General features: G+C 40.9%; 1 protein-coding gene across 1 annotated transcript in view; it reads left to right on the top strand.

Annotated features, from left to right (window-relative positions):
- TENM4 (teneurin transmembrane protein 4) overlaps positions 1-25,453 on the top strand; it is a 514,257-nt gene that overhangs the window by 367,203 nt on the left and 121,601 nt on the right. Inside the window, exons 13-14 of the mRNA XM_072850823.1 lie at positions 2,251-2,451; positions 20,807-20,992. Coding sequence (XP_072706924.1) covers positions 2,251-2,451; positions 20,807-20,992 — 387 coding nt within the window. The remainder of the gene's footprint in view (positions 1-2,250; positions 2,452-20,806; positions 20,993-25,453) is intronic.

The raw sequence follows: 25,453 nt of genomic DNA on the forward strand, positions 1-25,453 counted from the left end.
GGGGAGCAAATTTAAGCAGTGAAAAATGAGAAGTTACTCTTTGGGTACCGAATAAGCCTAATAACTTGTGTGATCAATGGAGCATGAAGCATATTGGGGAAAAGTGTAGAAGAGGCACTAGCCTTGCTTGCTGCATGATTTATCTCCCTGGCAAAGGTTCTGCACAAGGCTGAACTATAAATGGGGCATTTTCCAAGCAAGAATTAGACCATTTGGGACATTTTCCAAGCAGAAACACAGATAGATATATGCAAAACTCTCTTTTTTTTTTCTTTTCCCAAGTATACTAGATTTTGTCAGCTCTGCCCTCCTGCCCTGCTCCCCATCTCCGCTTCTCCCAGAGCTGAGCAGCTAAATTTGTCAAGCAGAACTCCCTAAAAATATACCATTGTACTCCAAATCCACTAAGAAATTGATTAAGAAGAAAGCAGAAGCCCATAATCCTGTCCCAAGGCCCTGCCGATGGTGCAGAAAGCCTAAAGAGATACAGCTAGTGAGGCTGAGATTAAAGTAGCCATTGTGTGTGACATTTTCTGAAAGGGCTCATTTCAACATGAAAAATGGCCTTGGGATTATGATAAATGGGGGGTTCTGACATGCACATTCCCCTCCTATAATCGTCTGTGTTAGAGCTGAGATAGCAGATTGTCTGCCTCCTGTGATGGAGCCCCCTGTAAAACTCACCTTTTTCCCAATTGACCTTCAGAGGGGATGATTAATTGCCTGGAGGTAGCCTCTTGTCAGTTAGCCTGTGATCTTTGTTCTCTATGTTCAAACCATCTGCTGAGAACGTACAAGGCTGCTAGTCCGTTTCTTAGTCCTTTTCGTACTTATTACTGCTGAGAGAGAACAGGGCCAGGGCTCCAAGGGTCTCATGCTAAAATTGGCACCCTAGCTCCCAGCTCGCTAACAGTGAAGGAGATTTATAGACTTATCCTTTCCAGCCTCTTACAATTTTCGAGGATTGTTCCAGCTATGAACAGGGCTCCAGGAATCAAACAAAACAGAAAATGCTCTCACATGCCTTGGGATAGTAATTGCTGAGCCATTACTTGTCAGACTGAGAAGGTTTTGAGAATCCAGGGAATTATCAGAGCAGCTGTTGTGTTTCCTTTTAAGGTTTCTGGATCTTAAACAGGTCATTGGGATTCTTATTAGCTTTTACAGGGGCGGGGGGAAATGAACCACAAACCTGCTGCGTGAGCGGTGGCCGTGTTCTGCTCTTCTGTGTTAGAGCCAGGAGCTGGACAGCTTTCCCCTTGCTGCTTAGCCAGACTGAGACTTGTCACTGGTCCCCGGGGCACTGCCACACACCGTTTCAAGAGATGGGAAGAATTTCTCTAGTCTGTCTTATATGCTTTTATATATAAATAGATGATCAACTCCTCCAGTCCCTTCTTGGGAGGGTGTCTGGTGTGTTTCATATTTTTTGATTGCTGGGTGAAATTCCCCTGTGGGCAGAGGAGCTGACAGTAACCCAGGAATCAGGCAGCAGTACATGCGGGCTTTTTGTGCACATTGCCATACCACGCGCCTAACTGAATGGCCTCCCATCTTGTTAGGGAAGTGCCTCTTGGCAGGGATGCGGGGGGGGCAGCTATTTAAAAAAGAGTATTAATTGATCAAAAATAAAACCAGAACACCACCAATATCCAAAAATATATGATTTTGTTTTAATCCTTACTCCAGAAAACTGTCCAAGGATATGTTTAATATGAAATTTATGTTAAGTGTCTGTGAAACCTGTATAGATTTCAGCACATTCTTCAACTTAAGCATGTATCTTGCTAAGTAAGGACGTCAACTTCTGCTAAGTCTTTATGTAAAATTCTCTCTTAGAAAACTAGAGCTCAGCTTTGAATTCATTAGTAATAGTAATTTAGGTTATTCTAATAGAATAAATGGAGGCACAATAGCTGTGCAAGAGAATATTATTCTTATTCTATTCTTAATTGATACTAGCCGGTTCTTACTGGAAAGAAAATTTATTAGTGTAGGCCTGGATAAAAGAATGGATTTAATAATTAAATTTTCCTCTGTTTTTCATGTAAGTGTTTTATGTCTCACTGCCTTTTTGGGACACTATCTTCTTGCAAGAAGCATCTGTTTTGTGCACAACGGGGCTTTGCTTTCTGGCTGGAGCCTTGAGATACTATATAAATAAGTTTGTGTAGATGGCAATCTGATAGCTTTTTTCCTGAAATTCCCATTTGCTTTCCCTGTCTGCTTCCTCTTCCTTCTCGCATTTAGTGGACTGCATGGATCCTACCTGCTCGGGACGAGGCGTGTGCGTGCGAGGAGAGTGTCACTGTTCGGTTGGCTGGGGAGGAACAAATTGTGAGACCCCAAGAGCCACTTGTCTGGACCAATGCTCTGGTCATGGGACTTTCCTCCCAGATACTGGACTCTGCAGCTGCGATCCCAACTGGACTGGACATGATTGCTCAATCGGTAACGTCAGCAGTGACTTACTGTTGTTTTTTATTTTTATTTAAACTTTGTAAAATATTCAGACTTAGATCTGCAAAAAGAGTGCTACAAATGTGTTCCAGTAAGGCACATGTAGGGCATGACTGGAAGCAGAAATGCCATAGCTCAACTACATAAATAATTCTACTTCCATTGCTGAGCATAGAGTAATATAATAAATAACCCCATTAAAGCCACCTAGGCTTGCTATTGTTCATTATATTGCTATGAATGTAATTGATGGTCTACATATAACTGCTTGTTCTGGTGTTAGTTCTTGATGAATCCCAGTAGCCACCAAAGGGTCTGTTTTGATTTTTGGGAGATGACTAAATATTTTTTAGGTGGCTGTAAACAAGAAGGAAGAGGTGACAATCCTTCAGGTCTCATTTCCCTTCTGAATTCAAAGGCTGTGCTTTTCTAGGCTCAGCTAGAGGAGGATGAGTGTCACATGAGGTTCATATTAAAAGACTGTAAGCACTGTCATCTATCAAGAAAAAAATAAGTGTACTGAGTAGAAGTATTTAATAGTACAAGCACCTGCCAAGAAGACAGATTTTTACGGGCAGTTTTGGGTAGAGGTTTGGAACTGTGACCTTTGTTCATTCCTCAGGTGAATGGGCATCTTGCTTAAAATCTGCATCAGGTATCTGAAATTAAGGCGAAAGAAAAACTATTCAGGAGCCTTTTCTTTTCTTCCAAATGCAGTTAGCTTTTAGATGCCACGCTGAGAAATGTTATAGCACATGAAATACTCAGAACCTATGGAACATTAGTCTTTTGGCTTTTGTGCTGTATATTGTGCTCACAAACAAGAGACCACAGCAATAACAGCTTCTTTACCTTACACAGCTGGGGTGGAACTAGGCCAAATATCCAGGGGAGCTCAGTATGGGCAATGAAATGAAATGAATTTTCAGCAAAGTGACAAAAAAAACTATTAGGTGAGTAGATATAGTAGAAAAATTATGTAAATAACGTTTTCACTGAGGAATTACTATCACGTGTAAAGAAAATCAGGTTAACTGCTTGCAAGTGTTTTAAGAGGGTAACTTCCAAGGATGGGGCAAACTGAATAAACTGGTACAAAGGATATAAAAAGAAAACCTTTCTGACAGTCATCATTTAGGTTCGATGTTAGAAAGCTTGTCATAAAGTAAAATTGACTGGGCTGAGGAATAAGCAAAAGAGGAGGCCTACTTGCCTGGGGCTAAAACTAGGTTGATCAAAACTTTTGCAGATGTAGGGAGGGAAGCTATCCTGCATTGATAGGAGGATAAATTTAGTGTCAGGTTTTTCCTTTCCCCATATTAACATCTTCAGTTCCATACTCTATGAGTTCATTTATAAGACCACCGTAAGGGGAAAGGTAGTAGTGTATTTCTAGTGATTTTGTAGCATAGTTCATAATTGGGTCATTATTCTGAGTTTATATGGAGGTTTGGGGATTGCAGGGATGGATTTGGAAAAATGTTCATTTCTACACGCAAACAGAATTCACTTTCCCTTTGTTAACCTGCAGGGTCGTGTACAGATGATTTATAAGCTTTCCTTATACTGCTTTTATAAATCCATCTACTGCAAACTTTCTTTGGCAGTGTGAGGTTATTTGAGACAAACTTGAGCATCATTCCAAGACCTTTTTCCTCACCGAGCTGCTTGTAACATTCAGGTTATTGTGCCTCACAGCTAAAATCACAGCTAAGGTGATTTGTAAACTTCCATTTCTAACTGGGACCTTTCCACTGAATTGATGGCTTGATTTGAAAGACAGATTTACTCACAGGATGTGTGGTACTCTTCTTGCATGATTAAAATAGAGTGAGCAAGCATGTTAGTACACGTAACAACACACTGCCCGACCCAGTGGGGTGGAGGTTCTGTAGAAGGGACTAAAGGGGCCAGATTTTTATTGTCCTATAAAACAGGACCGAGCAGAACAGAATTATTAAGTGAAAGAATTAAGTACTTGCATAAATCAACCTCAGCTCAGCAAAGCAGTTAGGACTGTGTTCAGTGCCAGTGAAATCTATAGAACTGTGCCTACGTTGGGCTAATGCCAAGGACAGCCCCTTTCGTAAACCACACTGAGAAGCAGACCCTGAGAACAGCATAATCATCTGGAAACTCAGAATAAAATATGAGGAGGCACAGTGGGTTTTCCAGCTCTGAACACCTTGAAGTCAAGACTGATACCTATCTGAAATGCTGTATGCTGTATTAATTTAGAAGGTATCAGTCAGTATGGAAGCAGCTAGGTGAAAGTCTGGGGATTGTCATATGTAGAAAGTAAAACTAGGCTGTCTTTGAACCTTAGACTCAGTCTTTCAGCTAAGTAGGTAGATTTCACCTCCCTTAGCAGGAATCTTAGAGGAACACAGGTTGCTGGATAAAACCCTTAGTTTTCACAAGATAATAATATTACAGAGATTTCTGTTTCCTGTTTATATTATCTTTTTTTCATTCCACTTAGCCTGTGTCTCAGAGACAAGCTGTGCAATTCAATTTCTTGTGAATTCTGCTCTGCACTGCATTGTAGGAAGAAGTAATGATACGGGGTTTTTTTGCTTCATGTGTGTGCCCACTGCCAGTATGTCTTGAGATAGGGCTGCTGCCATGCTACCTCAGATTTTTCACTCTGGAAAAATGTTTCTTAAACATGCAATACCCTTTCATGCAAGGGACAGTTTCTTAGGATTCCCTTTCCCTCAGTATGCACTTCTTTTTTGGTAGATTCCCACATATAAAAAAAGTCTTTTAGAGAAAGATGCAGAGATAAATCCAGCGATAACCCGTACTGAGCAGCAAAAGTGGCATTTTGATTTCTCCATGGGAGAATTAAGACCCTTCCCTTTTACATCTTAGTAGTGTTGCACAAGCAAATACAAAAAGGTCCTTTATAACCCAGTTCAGCTAAAAAGTTCAAGGCAATGCTTAGTGCAAGAAAAATAATTAAGGAACAACTCATCCTAACCCCTTTTCTCCAGGGTCTGCCATCACAGATCCTCTGTATCCCAGGCTTTTGGCATGCTATCTCCCTTCACCTCTTAATGAGCCCTAGCAAAGGACTTCATTCTCCAAGTTTGGCAAGTAATGAAGCCATTATAGGGCAGCTCCCTTAACCCCTTATTGTCTGAGTGTGGTGGGAAGAAGGAAACGGCCTGTGCTGCAACGTGAAACAGAACTTAATATGTGATATAGTCTCACTTTTGCCCTGTTTAAACTGGACCAAGTATTTCTGGCTAATCAAGAGCCAACAAACCACGTACCATAAGACATATTTGCTGAGTGCAGTGAAATGAATAGGTGAGTCAGGTTATCTGCATTTGGGGAACGCACCGTTTCCCAGAGGGATCTCACTGATGCATTAGTACAATCCCAGGTCCATCGAAACAGTGTTATGCTTGGATGCAAAATAATTCTTAAAGGAATTAAGTTATCTGGCGTTGTCCTTCACTCTCCTGAAATTTAAATTAGTGATTTTCACACTGTTCTCTGTTTGGTAGTTGACATCTTGACATACATGATATTCACTAGAATCATCGGGAAGTTGATTATACAAAGCAGCAATAGAAATTGTGTTCTCTGTGTAATAAGTGTACAGGCTTTTTCTGGGCAGTTGACAGTGGTTGTACATTGACCTGCATACAGATAAGGATTCCTTCTCAATCACTCATTCATAATGACTCACTTTATGCATGGTTGACATCCAGTGCAGTACTTCAGACCTTTAAAAGTACACTGGAGAAGACCAGTAACAGGAATAGTATTTTGTATATGGTGGTCCTAAAATGGCAGTGGAGATATAAAATCATGGGCTGTACATTTAATGATAAGAGCTGGGAACTGGAAGCTGGGACTCAGTAAAGAAGTTAGAAGTTACGATGTTTTTCTTCACATTTTGAAAAGGCTAAGAGAGCATGCCTGGCCAGAGACTGAGGCTGAGCTTGCATGACCATATCTCATGAAATGTAGTAGTTCGGTCTTATTCATAGCTTCTCTCACCACTTCTGCTGCTAACAGTGTTTTCTGAGGATATGTCATTTGACTTTATGACTGCCCTTTTCCCCCTCTGTGACAGGGAGGAAATACTGCTTCCCAGTGACTTGTTGCCAAACTTTGTTACTAAGGCCTATGATCACAAAGATATTTAGGCATTTTAGCAAATGTAGATTATCTAACTCTACTACAGTGTTGTGGAGAGCTTCTTCTCGACTTCTGAGACATCCCACTGTCTAGAGCTGGCTATTGAAAAGCTGCCTTAAGTTGCTAAATTACTTCTGTGGCACATAGAGCAGGTGTCTCCTCAGTCTGAGAAAGCATTGGATGTGCTCTCTCACTTCTTGGGAGAGTATCCCAACTACCAGGTCAATGCAGATGCTACAAGCAGCCACCTCAAAGAAAAGAATGAAGTGGTTGGGCCAATCCAAAGAGATGCCAAAGCTGAGGACAGGTGTTTCATGCTCTGAACCTTAATGTAAACTGGGCATCATTCTAGAGCACAGAGTGCCTGTCATTTGGGAAGGAACAGTTTCAGACCATCCATCTCCTTGGTATTTCCTGCACTGCAGCACTCATCCTGGCCACACTTACTCTGGCTAGAAATGTTATAAATATCTTTAGTGGGCAGAAAAAAAAAAGGTCTTGGATTCATGCCCAGTTCCATGCCATCCCCTCCTGCTTTTAGGCTTATCATGACAGTACCAATTTAGTGGGATAGTTGTCCTAGAGCAGAGAAACCTCTGCAGAGGGCTGTTAAGATTTTAGTTAAGTGGAAACCCTTGAAAGAGAGCTTAATTGATTCCTCATCGATTCAGCTGCCTTCTTATTTGGGTGCTTCATGTTACTTTGGAGCAGTCTGGGTTTCAGCTTTTGAGAGATTCTCAGTTCTGCCAAATAACTGTAGAAGACTCAACAGGCATCATGATCACAGATTCCTCAGGAGAGAGGCAATTACAGAACTGTGGCATTTAACATGAAAAATAGGAAACCCCCTCTTAGCCTGTGTGATTGGTTAAAAACAACTTAAGAAGGGCTTCAGACTGTCATGTAGTGATCACAGTACTCGCAGATATGCCTAGATAAACCTGGCCTCCAAGCACAGTATTCATAGAGCTAGCAGAAGACCAGGTATTTACCCACCAGTTGTAAAACTGTCCTCCATGGCTTTGCTGCTTTTGGTAGGCTGAGAAGCTAGATTTAAAATAAAAGTAGCATGGTGTGTGTATCCGTGTCTCTGATTGCAGGGAAGCCATATTCTTATAAATTATTGCACAGCACATTGAAGTCAATGTTTACTTTGCAGGAGTATGGGTCAATTCAAGTCAATTCACAAACAATTATTAGATTTAAGATTCTGTATCAGCTAATGGTAATGACTGAATTTTTTAGTACCAATTTAGTTGTATAAATTAACAATGGAGAAAGTCTTTCAGAGAGAACCCGACAGAGTTCCCCACCACAAAGTTGTACAGTTCACTGAAACAGGCATATTTTCTGTATTCCAATTAGTAGATAAGGAGACCAAGAAGAATGAACTTTTAAAGAGGAAAGCTAAAGCAAATGCACCTTTACCTTCCAATGTCTTTTTTCATCAAGAATTGTGCAGGAGATTATTGCACACACACACACAGACACACAGAAACGCAGTTTTCATGTATCTTACCAGACAACGTCATATCCTATTGGTCAAACAGCACCAGGATTAACACAACATGTGTGATAAAAATTGATTTCTTTGGGCTTATTGGTGTCAACCTTACAAAACAAACTCTCCTGTTAAATTCATGTCATGCCCAAGGCCACCAAGATAAAAATACATCCTTGGAAAATGTTCCTATAATTCCTGCTTTAAACCATCATTTTCTTCATTAAGGGGTAAACATGTGTCTGTAAAAGATGGATATTACATCAGCTGTCACATGATACAGGCTTGTACCTTACTACAGACTAGGGCCCCCTTTAATGCCTAAGAAATCACTGATTTGTCTTTTTCTTAGCTTTAAAACACGTGGGGAAGAACAAGAGAACTAAACCTCAGGATACAGCACCTGAAATTGATAAACATCCATATATTTTATATCTTAATGACTTAAGAAAAACATATTGGGCACAGCTATGTAATCAAATGCCACTTTAAATGATCTTCCTTCAGCTTGTAACTTGTTTGTCTCACTACCCTTGCAGTGTAGTGAGAAACATTAGTCTGGGGCAATTGTAATTACGGGAGCACAGGGTCTTCAAAGCTAGGCTGCAGAAGATACCATCAAAATCTGTCTGGCTCAATACTAAAATTGCAAACCCACCCCTGAAGGCCTTACCTTGTTCCTTTAACAGTCGTTGAAGGCCAGGAAATGTTTTGTATCAGCAGGGATGTCATCCTCAGCCTTGCAGAACCATAACATGCTGATTTGTGAACTTATGATCTTCCCCATTTTATTTGCATGGAGAGAAGTAAGTTTTCTCTCTGAGGGTATAAAGTATGTGCAGCCCAGAGCTGTTACACAAGGCTATCACAGGCTCTGCCTGGCAGATATCTGCTTTGTGAATTGTGATGGAGTAAGTGAATCCACAGAATCAACAGTGTTAACAAGAACTATCATTGTGCAAAACAAAGTTTTTGATGTATCTGGGATTGTGAGTACAGATTTTAGCCTACCCATTGCCAAGATGAACTTATCCTTTAAAGTCTTCTAAGATTGTTATTAAAAATGCAATAAAAGACTAAAACCAGAAAAAAACCCCAACATTTTAAGTAAAAGTATTCAGAAAAGCTTTCTTCTGAATACCCTTTTACTCCCTTTCCCTTTGTTTGTTGAAAATGTGTATAAGGAGACCCTGGTGTGGTGGGAAAAAAGGTAGTAGTTGAGATGGGCTGTAGTTATTTTTGTGGGGAGTCCAGTTCTTCAAAAGTCTAAATATCTTTGTGGTCAGCAGATGAAAAGGAAATACTAAAGGGAGGGAGAAAACTCCCAATAAGACAGAAAATACAACTTACGTTTCAAATATGGGTTCCTACTTACAATCTGATAGTTGAGAAATTGTCTTAGCATATTTCCCTGGCCAACCAGAGATCCATGAAACTTCTGTCAGCTTCGGGATGTGTTTAGGATCTTACTTTTAGCCACTTCTCTGCTGGCAGCAGTCCATGCAAGCTTGGTCAGATACAATGACCAAGGGAGAGATTGAAGCAACTGAAAACTTGCGTTCTAGCTGTCATTTCAAACTTGGCCAAACCAGTGGAAATGGTGATATCATCAGTCTGGCTCTGACCATTAGATCACAAAACATTTGGTCTGATTAGGTCATGTCTCAGGCTGAGAATAGTGTACGTCCAGTGGTGTAACAAGCAATCCCTGGTCTTCACTGACCTTAGGCATACTGTGATGAGTAAAGCTTCTTTCTCTCCTATCAGCTGTACCAGCATCAGTGCAAATTTATGGACCTCCTCAAAGGGCAATGGGTAGACTATTCCATTCCCTATTTGTTTTCTACAACAATTAGGGCTAATTCCCAGCATGCCAATTTTAGTTCAGCATTCTTCCCTATCTCCAAATGTGACCTCAGCAGTCACACCATGAGCTCAAAAGTTCTTTTTGTTTGGATCAATTATGCTTTGTGTTGTGGACTTTTCTGACTGAAAACAGCAGTGATGTATGGGACTCTGTGGCGTTCAATTTAACTTGGCTAGTTTGAAGAATAGATGTTTCACAGCACCACAACAAGCTGTTAAATTCCATTATTAAAACAAGCTACTGTTAAAATAGCATGTTTTGAAGATGGCTAAGCAATTAGCATGTTTGCTTGTATCACTGAAAATTTATGAGTCTCAGATGCCAAATTTTGGCTTATTCTCTGACTGCTTTTGAAAGGAGGAGCCTTAGAGTCCTTACAGTTTCTGGACTTACATCATGCCAACATGGGGGCTGGTCATAATTTAGCCCCTTCTCTACAATAGGATATCTGTCATGAAATTGCTGCTTTTTAAAACAATATTAAGTAAGTCACTTATTTGACACAGTAAGTGTAATCCAGCTGTCACTGAGGATGAAACTACTGTCCTGCAAGAGTGATGTGAACTGGTTCTTCAAGTTCTTTTGGAGATAAAACCAGTTGATCAAGCCGGCTGAGAATCTGAAACGTTCCAGTCACTGCGTGGAATAGGTCATGCTCATAAAACCGTAGGAATCTGTGTGTATTTTTGCAGGCTTAGAATTGCTCTATGGCGGTTGTGCAGCTTTTGAACTGAAGATACATGACATTCAATAAGTTTGGCCAATCAGTTTGTAGCCAACTCACACAAGACCGTGTAGACATCCTCTTAGTTTTGTGAGTTTAGACCTCTGCTTCTGACTAGTCCCTCTTTTAACCAGAATGCTGCTGGAATATCAGCAGGGTGGATACTTGTGTGTAGTCAGGCTCTGCCTGTGATCTAGCTTGATTAGGCTGGATCAAGACTGTCCTCTCATACCTCACTCATTTGGCTCAGCAAGGACGGTCGTAGGTTCCATGTCATGGCTTCTCCACTTGCATTCAGTCAGTTCCATGCTGTTGTTGGTGGATAGCTCCCGTGACTGTGACTTTACACTCTGAACCAGCTGGAACTCATCATGGTCAGAGTTTCTGCAAAGGTTTATTGGATGTTTTCAGCTTCATCAAATTGTGTTTCATTCCAATTTAGAATGACTGAGATTAAATAATAGGGAAAATTATCTAGGAGTCAGTAAAACAGAATAACATAAAAAATGAGCAAGCAAGAATAACGTAAGACCAGTGATTGTCATATAGTGGGTCGGTGTCTATTGAAGACCAGAAACCCGTGATTTAATAAGCTGTCTGAAGTGGATGCACTGGATTTAGTATAGCCTTTCTGCCCCCTTCCAAGTTGCAAGGTGTTCATACTCTAAAAACTATCATCACAATTTGCACGAATGAGCACCTTTCTAATGATCTTGACAGATGAAAGTTTGAAAGGGCTTTGGAGAGAGCTTTGCTTCTTTTCCGTAAAGGTGATCCTTCCGGGCAGTGTTGAGGCATACGGACAGCACAGCAGACACAAAGCCTTTGGAGCAGCTGCTGCTGCATCCCACTTGTGTGGACAGACAGACATCTAACTTCTGCCTATGTCAGCCCAGCATGTTTCATACATGTTCTGTGTCTCCCTTTGAAAAACATTAATAACAATAAAATTTCTAAGTTCCTTGGTAAAATGTTGTCTGAAGAAAAAGGAAACTATGTTGGGACTGTCTGTATAGCTGAGCTATATGTCTGTATATGTCTGCTGAGCTCTGAATAAGGGAATCCCAAGCAAATCTAGCTTGTGATTACTTCAGCACACACATTTGTAAATGCTCTGTTTAATTTATTTTAGACAAAACCAAACTGTACAGAATTGGAAAATAAATTAGTTCTTTTTAATGACTGTAAGCATGAGCAAAAGGCTTTTCTACTGTCAAATTATCTCCTCCTTATGGACACAGAGAGGAAATTAAAATTAGTCCAGAGAAGAATCCTTGTTAGAAACTTCATTTAATACATTAAGAATTGTTTCTTCTCTGGGAAGCTTTAACTCACATCCCAGAAATCACAGAGATCCAATTAAGCATCAAAGAGAAAAACATAATCCTGCACTTCGGGATATTTATTTTTATTCAACAATTTATTTTTATTCAACAATCTCAGCTCCAAGACTGAAGTCCATCAATACCTGGCATTTCATGTCCTGCTATTCAACAGCAAGAGACAGTTTAAAATAAAGTTCAGAATAATAAATAAAGGGAAGATTGACACAAGTACAAAAGTAAATCACAGCTATGGAGGAGATGCTTTAGACACAATGTGATGGTCAGTCCCTAGCATTTAAGGCAAGGATGAAAATAGGGTATAAATATTGTAGAAACTAGAGGCTGATAAAAGGCAGCAGACCAGTTTAATGGAATTTCATCTCACAGAGTTATAGCTTTTCAGACAGGAGCTGAAAAACTTTTATGCAAATATGAAGCAAGCTGAAATTGCACTTAGAAGTGAGATTTTTTTTTAACAGACATCCCAACTGTACCACTGTACATTGTGCAGCTGCACAGGTTGGGTAAGAGCTGTGATCCATTAGCAGAGGGATTGCTAATGACTGTTCCTGTTCTTACTGTTACTATTTCTAGCAAGAACTCCCAAGAGTCCCGTTGTGCTAGGTGCTGTATGTTTACAGAGTAAGAGGCTCAGTATTGGAGGACAGACATACATCAGTTGAAGTATATTACGATACCAAACTCATTCATGACTGATTTTAGAGATGGAAGGTGGGTTCCAGGGCAGTTATGGGACAATCTCCTGGATCTGCTCAGCACCAGGTGAGCAGCTACTCTGTGGACTCTTCATCTGCAAGTTAGGTGGCTCAGAGCCATCTAGATTCCTGATTTGAATCTCCAGAGAGAGATGAGACCTAGAAGAGGATTTGCAGAAGCCTTTCAGTTAAACACAAAGCTGCTTATGCAAGCAAAGAACTAAATACCAAGAGGAAAATGGGGGAAAGGGCTGAAGTGGGGTTAATCTTTTGTGTCTAGCTGGGGACAGAGATGGGTGCTTTCTTTTATTAGGGATTTCCACCAACTTTTCTCCTAGAGATAGACAGCTAAGCCAGCTCAACCGCTTAGAGTAAAAACTCTCCTCTCTTCTGTCATGCACTTGTTTTATAACTCCTTTGTGCATACCCAGTCTTTTCTGCAAGTGCAGAGTTGTCCCTTCTGCACATATATTGAAGACCTGTACTCAGTCCTCCTTCTGCAGAGCCTGGCAAGCATCAGCATTTAGGCCAACTCAGGTATCCTGGTTGGGGTCACGCTATAACACAGGATATGCATTCCCCAGTGCAGGCACTCCAGGATGCTCCTCAGGACTTCAGGTTCAGTAGGTGAAAACAGGTGTCCTGAGTCACATTTCAAAACCATCACTGAAGGTCGGTGTTCTTCCTGATGAGGGATGATAGCAAAGCTGATGGATTCATTTTCAGTCTCTGGAGAGCATCCTTTAATCTTGATTTCCTCATCCATGGAAAGAAAAGAAATAACTGTTACCTTTCAGAGATATTCAGTTTACTGAGCTATGTAAAATGCGTTAAGATCCTCGAGTGGAGTGGACAGTCATCTCAGTACCAGGAGTTTAATTACACTCATAAAAGCAAACGGGTTTTATATTTATTGACATAAATGATAATTATTACTTCTACATTAGTAATATTTACATAATTTATGTTTGTTTTAAAAATAGGTAAACAGATTATTTGTATAAAGGCATTAAATTATACAGACCTTGCTTTTAGGACATGATCTCTGAAGGAAAAAACACATGACCTTCAATTAGTGACATTGACACAAGTTGCACAACCGTTCCCCAGTCGCTACTGAAATGGGATGGTTTTCAGAGGATTACATGCTACCGATTGGTTACTGTCAAGGACAGAAAATTCAGACCTCTCCTTTCAGGTTTTGTCTTGCTCCATAGATTGAACCTTTCCTTATAAAATTTGTAAAATGGATGGTTTTAAAAGCTAATGAGCTTTATGTCTTCTTCAGTTCCAGCAGAGGAGTTCATGTCACTACAGAGTTCTCAAATCACTTAAATGAGAGTTTCATAACACCACAAAATGCGTTTCATTATGAAGAATGTATTTAGCACTTCACTGCTATCTAAATCATGCTGATCATGAACCTTCTGTTTGTTCCATCCATATCTTTATATTAGATGCTTTTCCCAGATATTCCCCATAACTTGCCTTCTAAAGCAAATGCAGGTTGTGAAAACAAGGCTTAGCTCCTCACCAAACTCAGCCTTTCAGCTCTGTGCAGTGCCTCTCTCCTGTGCTTCTTTTCTGGAAAAATCTGTCTGAGGCTGGAAATTGCCTCAGATGAGCCAACTTGAAACGGGAAAATCCCATTTAAGACAGATTTTTAATTATTAAATTTTCTATTAATATGTTGAAGGTCAGTGGAACTGCCCCAGTTTTCAGGAAGCTCTGAGCAATTTCACCTGATCTTATATTTTAGCACTAAATCCATATTTATTAAAGGATTTAGCAGGCAGGTCAGAAGCAGCTAAATCTCTGATTCTGCATCACATGAATGCTAAAGAAAAATTTCCATCTGCATTACTCTTCTCTAAGATGGAAAGCTTTAAACTGTTGTCAAGCCAATTTTAGGATTTTGGGGGGATAGGGTTAAACATGTAAAAATGGATTTGCCATAAATGAAGCACAAATTGACATCATTATCCCTTTCCCAACCCAATTCTTTAATGTAATGTGAAAATAATATGAAATTCTGGATTATGCCACTTCTGTGTTGGAAGGTACCATGTCTGTTACATCAATTAAAAAGGCCATGAACAAAGCATTACACTGGTGGATAATGTTTGATAGGTTTCTTTTCCCACTTTTCTTCTGAAATATCAAAGGCAACATAGCAGACTTTTTATTCTTAAGGGGACAGATTTGGGTCAGGTTTTAGCAGGATATGCAAAAAAAAAAAAAAAAAGAAGGAAAGAATCAGGTACAAGGTTTTTATTTGTATGAGTAATTGCTTTAGTATTCTTACTTCTGAAGTGGACTGTGACCTCGTTACACCTGGCACAGTGCAAACGCAGAACAAAAAGGATAATCTTGGCCTCAGATAGCTGAGATTCTTAAGCATGAAGTGAACGACAGACAGAGACATGCTGATGGAGGTAGAATAAAATTACAATGCAATTTTCGACAATGCAATATGGAGAAGTTAAGGCACATCAGCAGCCACTGTCAAGATTTTGGGAAGGTTTCAAGGTGGATTAGGACTTTTAAGAGAGCCTTGAGGAATTCTGAGGCAGCCTTTACAGACCAGAGGGAAATCTCTCCCCTAGTCATGAGGGGATAATGAGAAAAAAAAGCCATTTGTCTAAAAACTAGTCAGCAGGCAGTTGAGGCTGGCCTCATGGGCTGGTTCCCAGTGGGGGTGAGCAGTGATGGAATAGAGCAGGTCCTGAAACTGAAGATGAGTCATTTCTTTTTTGATTATTTGCATGAAAAATAACAAGAATCCTGTTGGAATGGCATTATCCTTTTCTAAGGATAATGTTTATGATGCACCTGAGACCCCTGGGTGAACCGCCCAAAACTTGACAGTGCCTTGAGCACAGTCTGCTCCAGAAGTTCTCCGTGAAAGAGGTTTCAGGTGAATCGTCCTCTGGAGCTACCTGTCATTCCTCCTTGACCCACAGAGGGCAACTAGACTCAATTTAGTTCTTCAGGTAAGAGTGTGACCTAAGGTGAGGTGAAATCCAGGCAATGGATGACACCAATCCTAGACAGTAACTTGGCAAAAACCCAGATGTTAGAGTAGAAATGAACTTCATTCCTTAAATAAAGCCCTGCATCCATTAATCAACTAAAGTCCATCAGTGCCCTCTGGTAAGTGCAAGTGTCAGGGAGCAAAATACAGGGTATTACTCAAAGTCCAGGTATTTCGCAGGGAGGTGCATGGGCTGATTGTACCTTTTGAGGACAGTAAGCCTCATATTTGCTCTTAGAACTGGGCGCCAGATTTGCTCAGAAGATCCCCTTCCTTCAAGGAACTACAGACGGCTTTCAGAGCTGCAGGGCAAGATGAAGTAAAACACAATGCACCTCTAGGAAAGGATAAGGAATGGCAAGCTGTTCATACAAACAGTGGAAGAGATTAAAGATGAAAGGAAATACTTAGTCACCTTTTGGGAACAGCTGGTGTGAAAATATTTAACAGGCAGGTCTTTTATGCACAAGCACAGCATTCTAACTAAGCTTAAATAGGCAGGAGCAATATAGTGCAGCTGGCCAGCCTATGAATACTGTAATAGGAGAATTAAAAGCTTTCCTTCTCATTTGCTCACGCAGCTCAGATGGTAGCTAATCATGTCCTCTAATTTTAACAACAGAATTGGGAAATGTACCAAAAAAAATGCAGCTCGCAATAAGAACAGAGGTGGCAAATTCTGTCCCTGAGACTGAATGACGAAGAAACAATTCACCTGCCCTTTTCTGTAAATCAGCCTTAGTTGTCTTGAGCTGCCCGAAAAGACCTGTCTTTAAGTGGAAACTTAATCTGAAATCCATTTTGATCATTTCTTTGAGTGCCACCAGAAAAGTAAAAGCTACTCTGACTATTTAATCACCCATTAAAAACCTGTGAGCATTTAAGAGCACCATGTTATAAAGGGCCAGGGCGTACAGCAGGATGTGTGTTGTAAGGCTATTTAAATTGTATGGTTCCCATCTATCTTTAAACTGGCAGCTAAATGGAAGATTTAGATTTGAGAGTTCCTGGCTCCTGGTTCCCTGTCAGAGATAATTAAACTACGTTTTAGGGAGACTGTCGTAAGTAGTTTGCTTCACAAGTGTTTTTCACAGCTGAGGGTCTTTATTACAGCTTTTGGGGCCTGAGAATCCAAACCACCTTATATATCCATTATATATGAATTATACATTCATAACCTGGAGCCTGCATTCTCTTGCATGCATGGGTGGTGATATGGCTGGGGTCTCAGCTGGTGGGAGATGTTCCCAGCGTTCCCGTTCTGGGTTAGCCTAAGATCTGTTTGGTTTAGATCATTCAGCGCATGTCCCTGGCCCTTGTGTGCAAAACTGTTCCTTGGCAGCATGTTGTCTGGGAAATATTTCAGTCAAGATGTAAATGTCCCAGTGGGTTTTCCGTCCCTTTTCATAAGAATGACTCCACAGAGATTCTGCCTTTCAGAAAGTGCTTTTTTTCCTCTCTCACCATTTTTGAATGTCACTCCATTATCCTAGTTTCACACCTTTAAATAACTCCAAGAAGGCTTCTGACTATCACTCAAAATAGCTTCCTTTTGTCCCTGCTTTTTTTTCCTGCACCACCAACCTGTAGATGTCTGACCTGCTGTCATTTCCCTGACTTACCAACAGGACACAAGACTGGATATCAGGCCATCTAGGAGGTCCTGTGCCTGTCACAGACTTCACGTATACCTGTAGACCCATCACTTTACTACTTTATGCTTTGTTTACTTTATCTATCAAAACAGAAGTAATGTCGTAACATCAAAAAATAACCACTGATACTCAGTCAGACTCAGTACCAATATTCTCAAACCAAAGATAAAATATTAAGTAAATAATAGTAAAGTCCTTAAGATGTTCACATGGACTTTGGAGTCACAAGAGGCTGAGTCCTCCAAGATGCCGATTTTCCTGTCCATCGCTGGAGATATTTGTCTCTTTGGAATTTCAGAGCTTCATAGTCAGCAGTGGAGGTTATTCACAGTGCACGTCACTGGACTTGAGGATACCAGTGCTATCCCCAATTTAGAGATGGGACCCTGAAGGTCAAAGCTGGGGAACAGGACATAATGAAGATGTGAAGTAACCGAGCTGGTGTTCTCTGGATTGCTTGGTGAACTGGGAGCAAGAAAAGTTACGTGTTATTTAGTATTCTGAGGTGCAAAGTTCAATATGTATGAATAAAGAATGTAAACCAATTACCACAGGAGTTGTTTCAGTCCAACACTAGAGTAGCCCTGTGGTGAAAGACTGCTGGGAAGCACCAGAGGCTACGACAGTACTTTTCTAGTCTCGGCTTAAATACCAGCAGTCTCAGACTTTGTCCTTTCTCAATGCATTTCTTCTCAGCTTGCTGAAATTTTAGTACCATAAATCTAGCTTTTTATTTTTTATCTGCTGTTTCCTTTATCCTCCCCCAGACTTTGTTCATCAGGTCATCCAAGGAGAGAGCTTTTTTTTTTATTTTTTTTGGTGCACCTTTATTGCTACATTAGCTAACTTGCAGGTCCTGTGTGTTCGCATACCATCCTGACTGGCCCACGCTCCATTGCGGTGCTGTCTGACAGTTGGGGAAAGGGGTAGAAAACACACACGGCTGGGCTCCAACCCTTTAGCAAGTCGATAATTGCCCATCCCTTCTGTTCATAACGGGGACTGTAGTACGATATTACCTCCCTCGCATCTAGGAGCTGTGAAAATCTGTGTCTCAATGCCAGATGCAAAGTAAAAACTTCTGACAGCAACTCAAGAGTCCTTCCTCAGCCATGTCTTAAGTGATAGTGTAACTTCTTCTGACTTCCAATAAAGCTTACATTAGATTCTGTCACATTTAGGCAGCAACTGGTATGTGCACATCCTCGGTTTAAGCACCCAAGGTGCCCAAATACTTTTGCAAGTTTGACTCTAAATGGGACAGACAAGTTCCTGAGTGTCTTAAGCAGATTTGAACTCCAAAGTTCCTTCATTAGAGATTTAAATATACAGGACTAAATGTTTGAGAGGGTTTGGAGACACCCAAGACTGCAGCAAAAGGAGTTCAACAGGAAACTGTTTCACCACTTTGAGCTGTAGTAAGCAGGAGCTAAATATTGTGTTCTTGTCGCACTTGGAAAATGAGGTGTTTTCTAGACATGCAAAGCATTACTATTATTACTATCATAGTTACCACTGTCTAAAGAGCTCTCTGATCCTTGGAGACAAGAGTCCATTTCAGTGTAAGGGGCTGAAGACCTTCCAGCTCTGTCCTATGATGAAAAACCTTCCTTCTGGAGTTGAAGTGGATGTTCCAGCCCCATGTCAGGAGCGTGTCAAAAGTCCTCAAACAGCCTAAGCTTCCTATTACTAGTGGTATTAATTAGCAAAAGACTAAAGGCAACTTAAGAAAGGCTGAATTTCAGTCAGGTGTGATGTTAATGCAGGCTGAGTAGTTTTGAATATTTTATGTGCAGCCAGTGACCCAAAGTAAATGTCCTGTATAATACCGGTCGCTCCTCCATCACAAGCCTCGAGGCCTGAATCCTGCACTTAATATGCTCAGAAGTGCCAAGAGAGGCACTGGAGATGGTTTGGTGTCTGAGATATTCATTTTGGGGGTACATATCTGGGGGAAGAGAGAAAATGTGCTCTGCAAACTACCCTGGTACCCCTTTCTGGGCTTCCAGCCCAGCCCTGCTCAGTATTTCTTCCATTCACATCTTCTCTCCACTCTGCCCAAAGGGAACTGTGTCCCTACCCTGTAAAATCTATAAAATGGCTCAGTCAAGAAGAAGGCTTGAGTCCAAAACATTTGGGAAATTTTGATCCAATTTAGATGCACCAGGCAGAAGTTGGGGGGGGACACGACGGGTAAGACCTGGTGGTCTGAAAGATGGTCTGAATTGCCTCTCCTCTGATTGAGGAGAGTACAGTCATGGTTTATGAGAGATCGAAAGCGAGCAGTCAGGTGATGAACCTGGAGAAGAAGAAATAGATTCATTTAATTTCATCTGCACTATAACACCACATCTGTATTTGCTTTTATTCTTTTCCTTGAAATCAATCCTGTATAGTAATGGTGGTAACAGGCATTTTAACAGCTGACTCGTGGGTACCTGCACCAAGGTACACCACTTCTCCAGCAAGTCTCAATTTTTCCAGACAAATACAGTGCAGATGAAAACATGAAGTCTCCCAAATTCATGCCAAGGGTCTGCCAGGTTTTAGCCAAAAGCCTTGTGCTGGGCCAAAATATTATGCATACCTGTGTCCTCATGCCTACTGGGGCTCATGGAGGGTGGGAAGGCCAGCACCTCTGAAAAGCCAAGGTCCTTTAGCTCTTCTCTTTTTTGGAGGTAAGTACCGAAATGCCCAGCTGTGACTCCATGCTTCCATTAACTCCGATAGGACTTGGCAACAAGCACCGTCCTATCAACTCCAGTGCATGTAGCTCGCAAAAAGAGCAAGGTGGTACCTCCGAATGCTTGAGAGGGGATTTTTAATGGGGTGATAGGAGAACAGAGACATAGCAGGTGTGCAGACTTGGTAGAAATAGAAATATTCTGTATTAATTTTAAAGAGAGAAGAAGGGTTTTAATGAATCCCATCCCCAGAACTGTGGGTTAACAAGCCATAAACAGGCTTTGCCAGCACTTAACTTTGGCATCAGTAGTTTATCAGCACATTGTTTCCACACTTAACCAGATTTTAATTAAATGTGACTTTTGTTCTGCTTATTGGAAGAGCCTTCCCCTTTGGATTTGGTGATCACAAAAGCTCAAAGAGTGCAAGAGAATTAGAAAGCAAATAGGAGGATCAATCACAGCAGACCTCTGCAATCCATGTCCGTCTCTTTTTTGTAATATACTTACTAGTTTCTTATTGTCAGGAAGGATTAGTGTTATGAGCTCCAGGAATTCCTTTCATTGCCCTGTAAGGCGAGGTAGTGAAGTGTGGCTGCTTTTCTTAACAATAACACTCTGGATTTTCCCCCTCTCCCTTCTCTCCACCCATATCCCCTCCTCTCTCTTCTCTCCTCTCCCACAGAGATTTGTGCAGCGGACTGCGGAGGACATGGCATTTGTGTCGGAGGCACCTGCCGCTGCGAGGAGGGATGGATGGGCACAGCCTGTGATCAGCGAGCGTGTCACCCACGCTGCAATGAGCACGGGACATGCCGGGATGGCAAGTGTGAATGCAGCCCGGGCTGGAACGGAGAGCACTGCACTATCGGTAGGGAGAAAGAAAAACCGACTACTTTTAAAAGAATAATTGATGATCAGGGAGGAGAAAAGGCGCATGCTTAATGGAATATGTGTGACAGTGTAGCATGAGCACCTTTGTTCTTGGATTTCAAGTTCTGACATCATACATTTTCATGTGGGAACAAGACAAAATGTCCTTTCATTTGTTGATGACGTGGCTATATATATTTTTTATTATCAGGCGTGAAGTACACCTATGTGGTGTTTGATCTCATAGAGACAAGCCGTCAAATGTCAGCTAGATGCTTTTAAAAACATCCCACTTTGCCTCTCTCAAAAGGTCTTTCTGTGGCCTCCAAGAGTTCTCTCTACTATGGCGACAGCATTTTCAGAAACATGCGTCTGATTTAAAGTTTTCTTTCCTTTTATTTGCTCCATTATTTGCACTGCCACTTTGCTTGCCAGTATAAAAGAGGAAACTGCAGTCAGATGACTTCTGGCTGGTATTTAACTCTGCCTTGCTTATCCCTTGTCTGCTCTGCTTTCTAACCTTTTCTACCTTTCTAACCATTTCATTTCCCTCTTTCTTTGGTTCTGTATTCTTCACGCACCTGGTGCTTATCTTAAACTCTCGGTGTCATGTCTATTATTATTATTAATAAAGTGCCACCAATATGCCAAAATCATGCAAAGAGGTGCAGTTCTCACATTAAGCAATTTGCAGCATCATTAATGAACTGGCTTGGCTTTACCTTCCTCCTTCATCTCACTTAACTCCTTGATGCGTTTTCCCTTCTTCCTTTTTTCTGACTGTCGTGCATTCAACCACTTTAGTCCCCATTCCGTAATCATGCTGTAAAATCAGTAGCATTAAAACTCCCCAGATACCATTTGTTATACATTAATGAAAAATAAATTAATGAATCCATTTCTGCTCTCAATAATGCCTGTGTGGACCTGAAAAAAATCAGGTGACTTTAGAAGAGTTGTTCCAGAGTGAGAATTCTCCTCCAGTCATTTTGTTTCAATTAGCTTCTTTTAAAGATAAGAAAATTTACCTCTATGTTGCTTTCATTATGCCATGATACATATAAATCACACTACATCAAAATTAACCACTAGCAATACCTGGGCAAATGTCAGCATAGCTATCCATGTGGATTATCAACTTAGTTATACGTAGACATCACTTTTTTTGCTTGAACACCGGGTAAGTTTGCACACACGAAGACAGACAGGAAATGAAGCCTGGTCACAATATTTTAATTCCAGCATTAGGGTAATGGTACAAACCATATTTGTGGCTCAATTCTACTTATCATTTATTTATGCTAATGTCACCCTACCACATTATGGTCTCCACATGCATCCCCTAATGAAAAATATCTAGCTCTTAAAACTTCCTCTGTCTCATTAGACATTACATTCTACTTTCTTTTCTATGTCCCTAGCAGCTTTCACTTCTTTTCATGAGGAAGGGATTTAAAAAACCCCCTCTCTTAAATGACTTTAAAATGAAGAGAGAGCAGTTCTGTGTTAATTGGAATCCTGTGTTTCTATAATACTATTTTATAGCCTTATGTTCAAGTACTTTGATTTGGAAAGCAACACAGATTCATGAAAGGGTTTTAAAAGAAAAAAAAAATGTTCAGCAAAAGGCCCCAGATCCAGGGGACAGGAAATTTTATATGAAATTTAATTGAAATTTTATATGAAATTTCATATAAAATTATATGAAAATTTTATATGAAAGTCATTTATGCACAAAAAAAGCCTGATTCATACCCTCAGTGCCATTTTATTAGTTCTGCTGCAAAACCAAAATGCCACTAGTTCCTTATATGATATTTCTCCACACAGCTGATACGCCCAGACTCTTTTCAAACAACAAGCTTTTATCTTTCATGGTAATTAAATTTACCCCATTATTTGTAGTATTCCTCACTCTTAAGTATAAAGAGTCTGTGTTATCATGGGAAAGGCCAGCACCGCAATGCAGTCAGCATCGAGATTTTACTGGTGCACGCTTTCGTTTTGTGTGGTGCTACCTTCCTATTGCAGTGCTGTCTTGGTTTAGGAATCATTCTTTAATACTTAGAGTGCTGGAGCAATTCTGTTTCTTTTCACTTCCCCCCCCGCCTCCCGCCTCATCTTCTTGCATGGTGATTTAGCAACAAATTTGTACATAGTCTCATGCCTCTGAAGCTATAAACCGTATTTCCTACAGAATATTTCATTGATAAATGTGTAGAATGTAAAGGAGATTTGGCAAAGTCATAAATATCCAAGAAAATTGAATAGCTTTAGCAGGAGTAATAAGCTAGTTATATTGGCACAGATGAAAGGACATTGACTTGGAATTACATTAAGTATGTGGAAAGCATTCCCCTTGTCCTTGTGTAATTTCCCTGCATGGCAACTTGTTCTGTTGACAGTAATTCCGTATATGTCTGTGTCATGGCCCGGTTTGCTTTAGCACTGACAAGCATAAAACCCCATTGCTGAAGTGATGCTTTAATAATTGCCATGTGTGCAGGTAACATGGTAGAAATGGGCAATACAAGTAAAGGACACTTCTTCCATTTCCTGTTGAGCATGTTTGAGAGTAAGAAACCCTTTTGTTTTGTAGGTCATAGGAGGCTCCTTCTTACGGTGTTCAAGGGAACTCTGATCCCAGTGGATTAATTTTGTTTGCTCATACAAAGAGTCGTGTTACCAAATATACCAGCTTGATTGCTCACATTCAGAGTTTTCATTAGAGGAACCCCAGTTAATTCCCAACCAGGAAATTGATGCAGAAGCTTGCATTCATCGTCCTAATTCAGCAAACTTAGCGCATCCAGGAAAAGAATAGAACAGAAAGTTGATTATATAACTGCAGGAATCCTGAAACCCAGCAGAATGGTTCAATCGATTTACTCTGATTTCTTAAAGGAAAAAAAAAAATGTGACAACCGCCACAATGCAAGACTCCAATGATGAGCTTTCCAGCATATTCCAAATTTGTCCCCAGTTAGAAACATTGCAAGAATTCAACTTTCTTCTATTCTGGCCCAAACCACATCCAGGGAGCATGGTGGGTTTTAGGAGCATTGAGTTTAAAGGTGAAATAAACCCTCTTACTGTGGGCTCTGCAAGGCCAAATTACAGCTCAGCTCTGTGGTAGGCTGCTCTATGGGACTGATACACAGGTGGCACCACAGAAAATTTCCTGGGTTTAATAAACAGCTTCAGGAATTTCCCAGGGCTGTAACAGCCTGGCCTCAAATTTAATACAGTTGATGATATGGCCTGGATAGTGCCCCAGGTGCTGTGCATCCCACCTCAGAGATGCAAAAGGAGACTTCACTCTTCCTATGTGGGCCTTGCACTGAGATTGTATGTGATATGTGAATCTCTCTGTATGAGATTTTACTAGCAACAAGCCTTAATCCTTTGATTCATATTAGGGTTATTTAGAAAAATAATGGCAGAGAGGGCTTCCCTGTGTGGTGGAGTTGGGATGTTCATCATCCTTGAACAGCCTGGACACAAGACCAAAGCCATCATTTGAAGTTCAGTTGCTGCACCTGAATACTACAGGGTCTCTAGAGTGCTGAGGGACCAGCAGTTCGCTCTCCAAACACACAATGATCTACCTAGCAGGATTTTCAAAGCACCTCAGTGCCTAATTCCCATTGATCTCTACAAAAGCTACATGCTTAACTCCTTTTGAAAATCTGGTCCTGGCATGCACTGGTGATGTATGCAATAACAAGTGCCTAGACAGACAGGCAGACAGCCCGTCCCACACGGGCTTCTGCTTATGGCACCATCAGACTGGTTTTTGTTTTACTTAGCAAAACTCTGATTTTTGAGAAACCTACCCCTTTAAGTTTGCCTTTCATCAGCCTTCTTGCATAAATAATCACACATGTTCTGAATAGCTGGGGTTGTAATCAGTGCCTCTGAGTTTCTGCTGGAGCAGCTGGAATCCAGACAAGGCACATTACAGGTGGATCCTGGTCTCTTTTCCCCAGCTTTCTAACACATCACTTGTGCCATTTAAATCCACAAAGCGGCTCTGTCCGTATGCAGCCCAGCATACAATAAGCCCACCAGTGTCTGGAGAAGGTTCTTGCTACCCTCAGCCCAACAGAGCAGATAGTCAGCTCTCTGCAGCGCTCAGGCATATCCGCAGCAGAAGCTGAGCTGCGTTTGACCCTCTGGCACCCACCCTGCCTGGTTGAGAAGGGTACCTTTGGGCAACAGGCGGCCATGGTTATAGCAGTCAGTGGAAAATATGTGCTTGCTGCTTTGTTCCGACATGATTTTGCATCAAGCTGAAGGTAATCTGGCCTTAAGTAGTTTGGCAGCGTATTTGACAGTAAATATTAAGCACAGATGAACTTCAAAGACAGGCTTTTTCCCTGCCCCTGTGGCATAAACTTCTTGTGCCATCATTGGTTCAGCAATGAAGGGCTACTTTCTCCTCTCCTTCAAATTTGTG

This window comes from Ciconia boyciana, chromosome 1, assembly GCF_034638445.1.
Source record: "Ciconia boyciana chromosome 1, ASM3463844v1, whole genome shotgun sequence".
Classification (NCBI taxonomy): Eukaryota; Metazoa; Chordata; class Aves; order Ciconiiformes; family Ciconiidae; genus Ciconia; species Ciconia boyciana.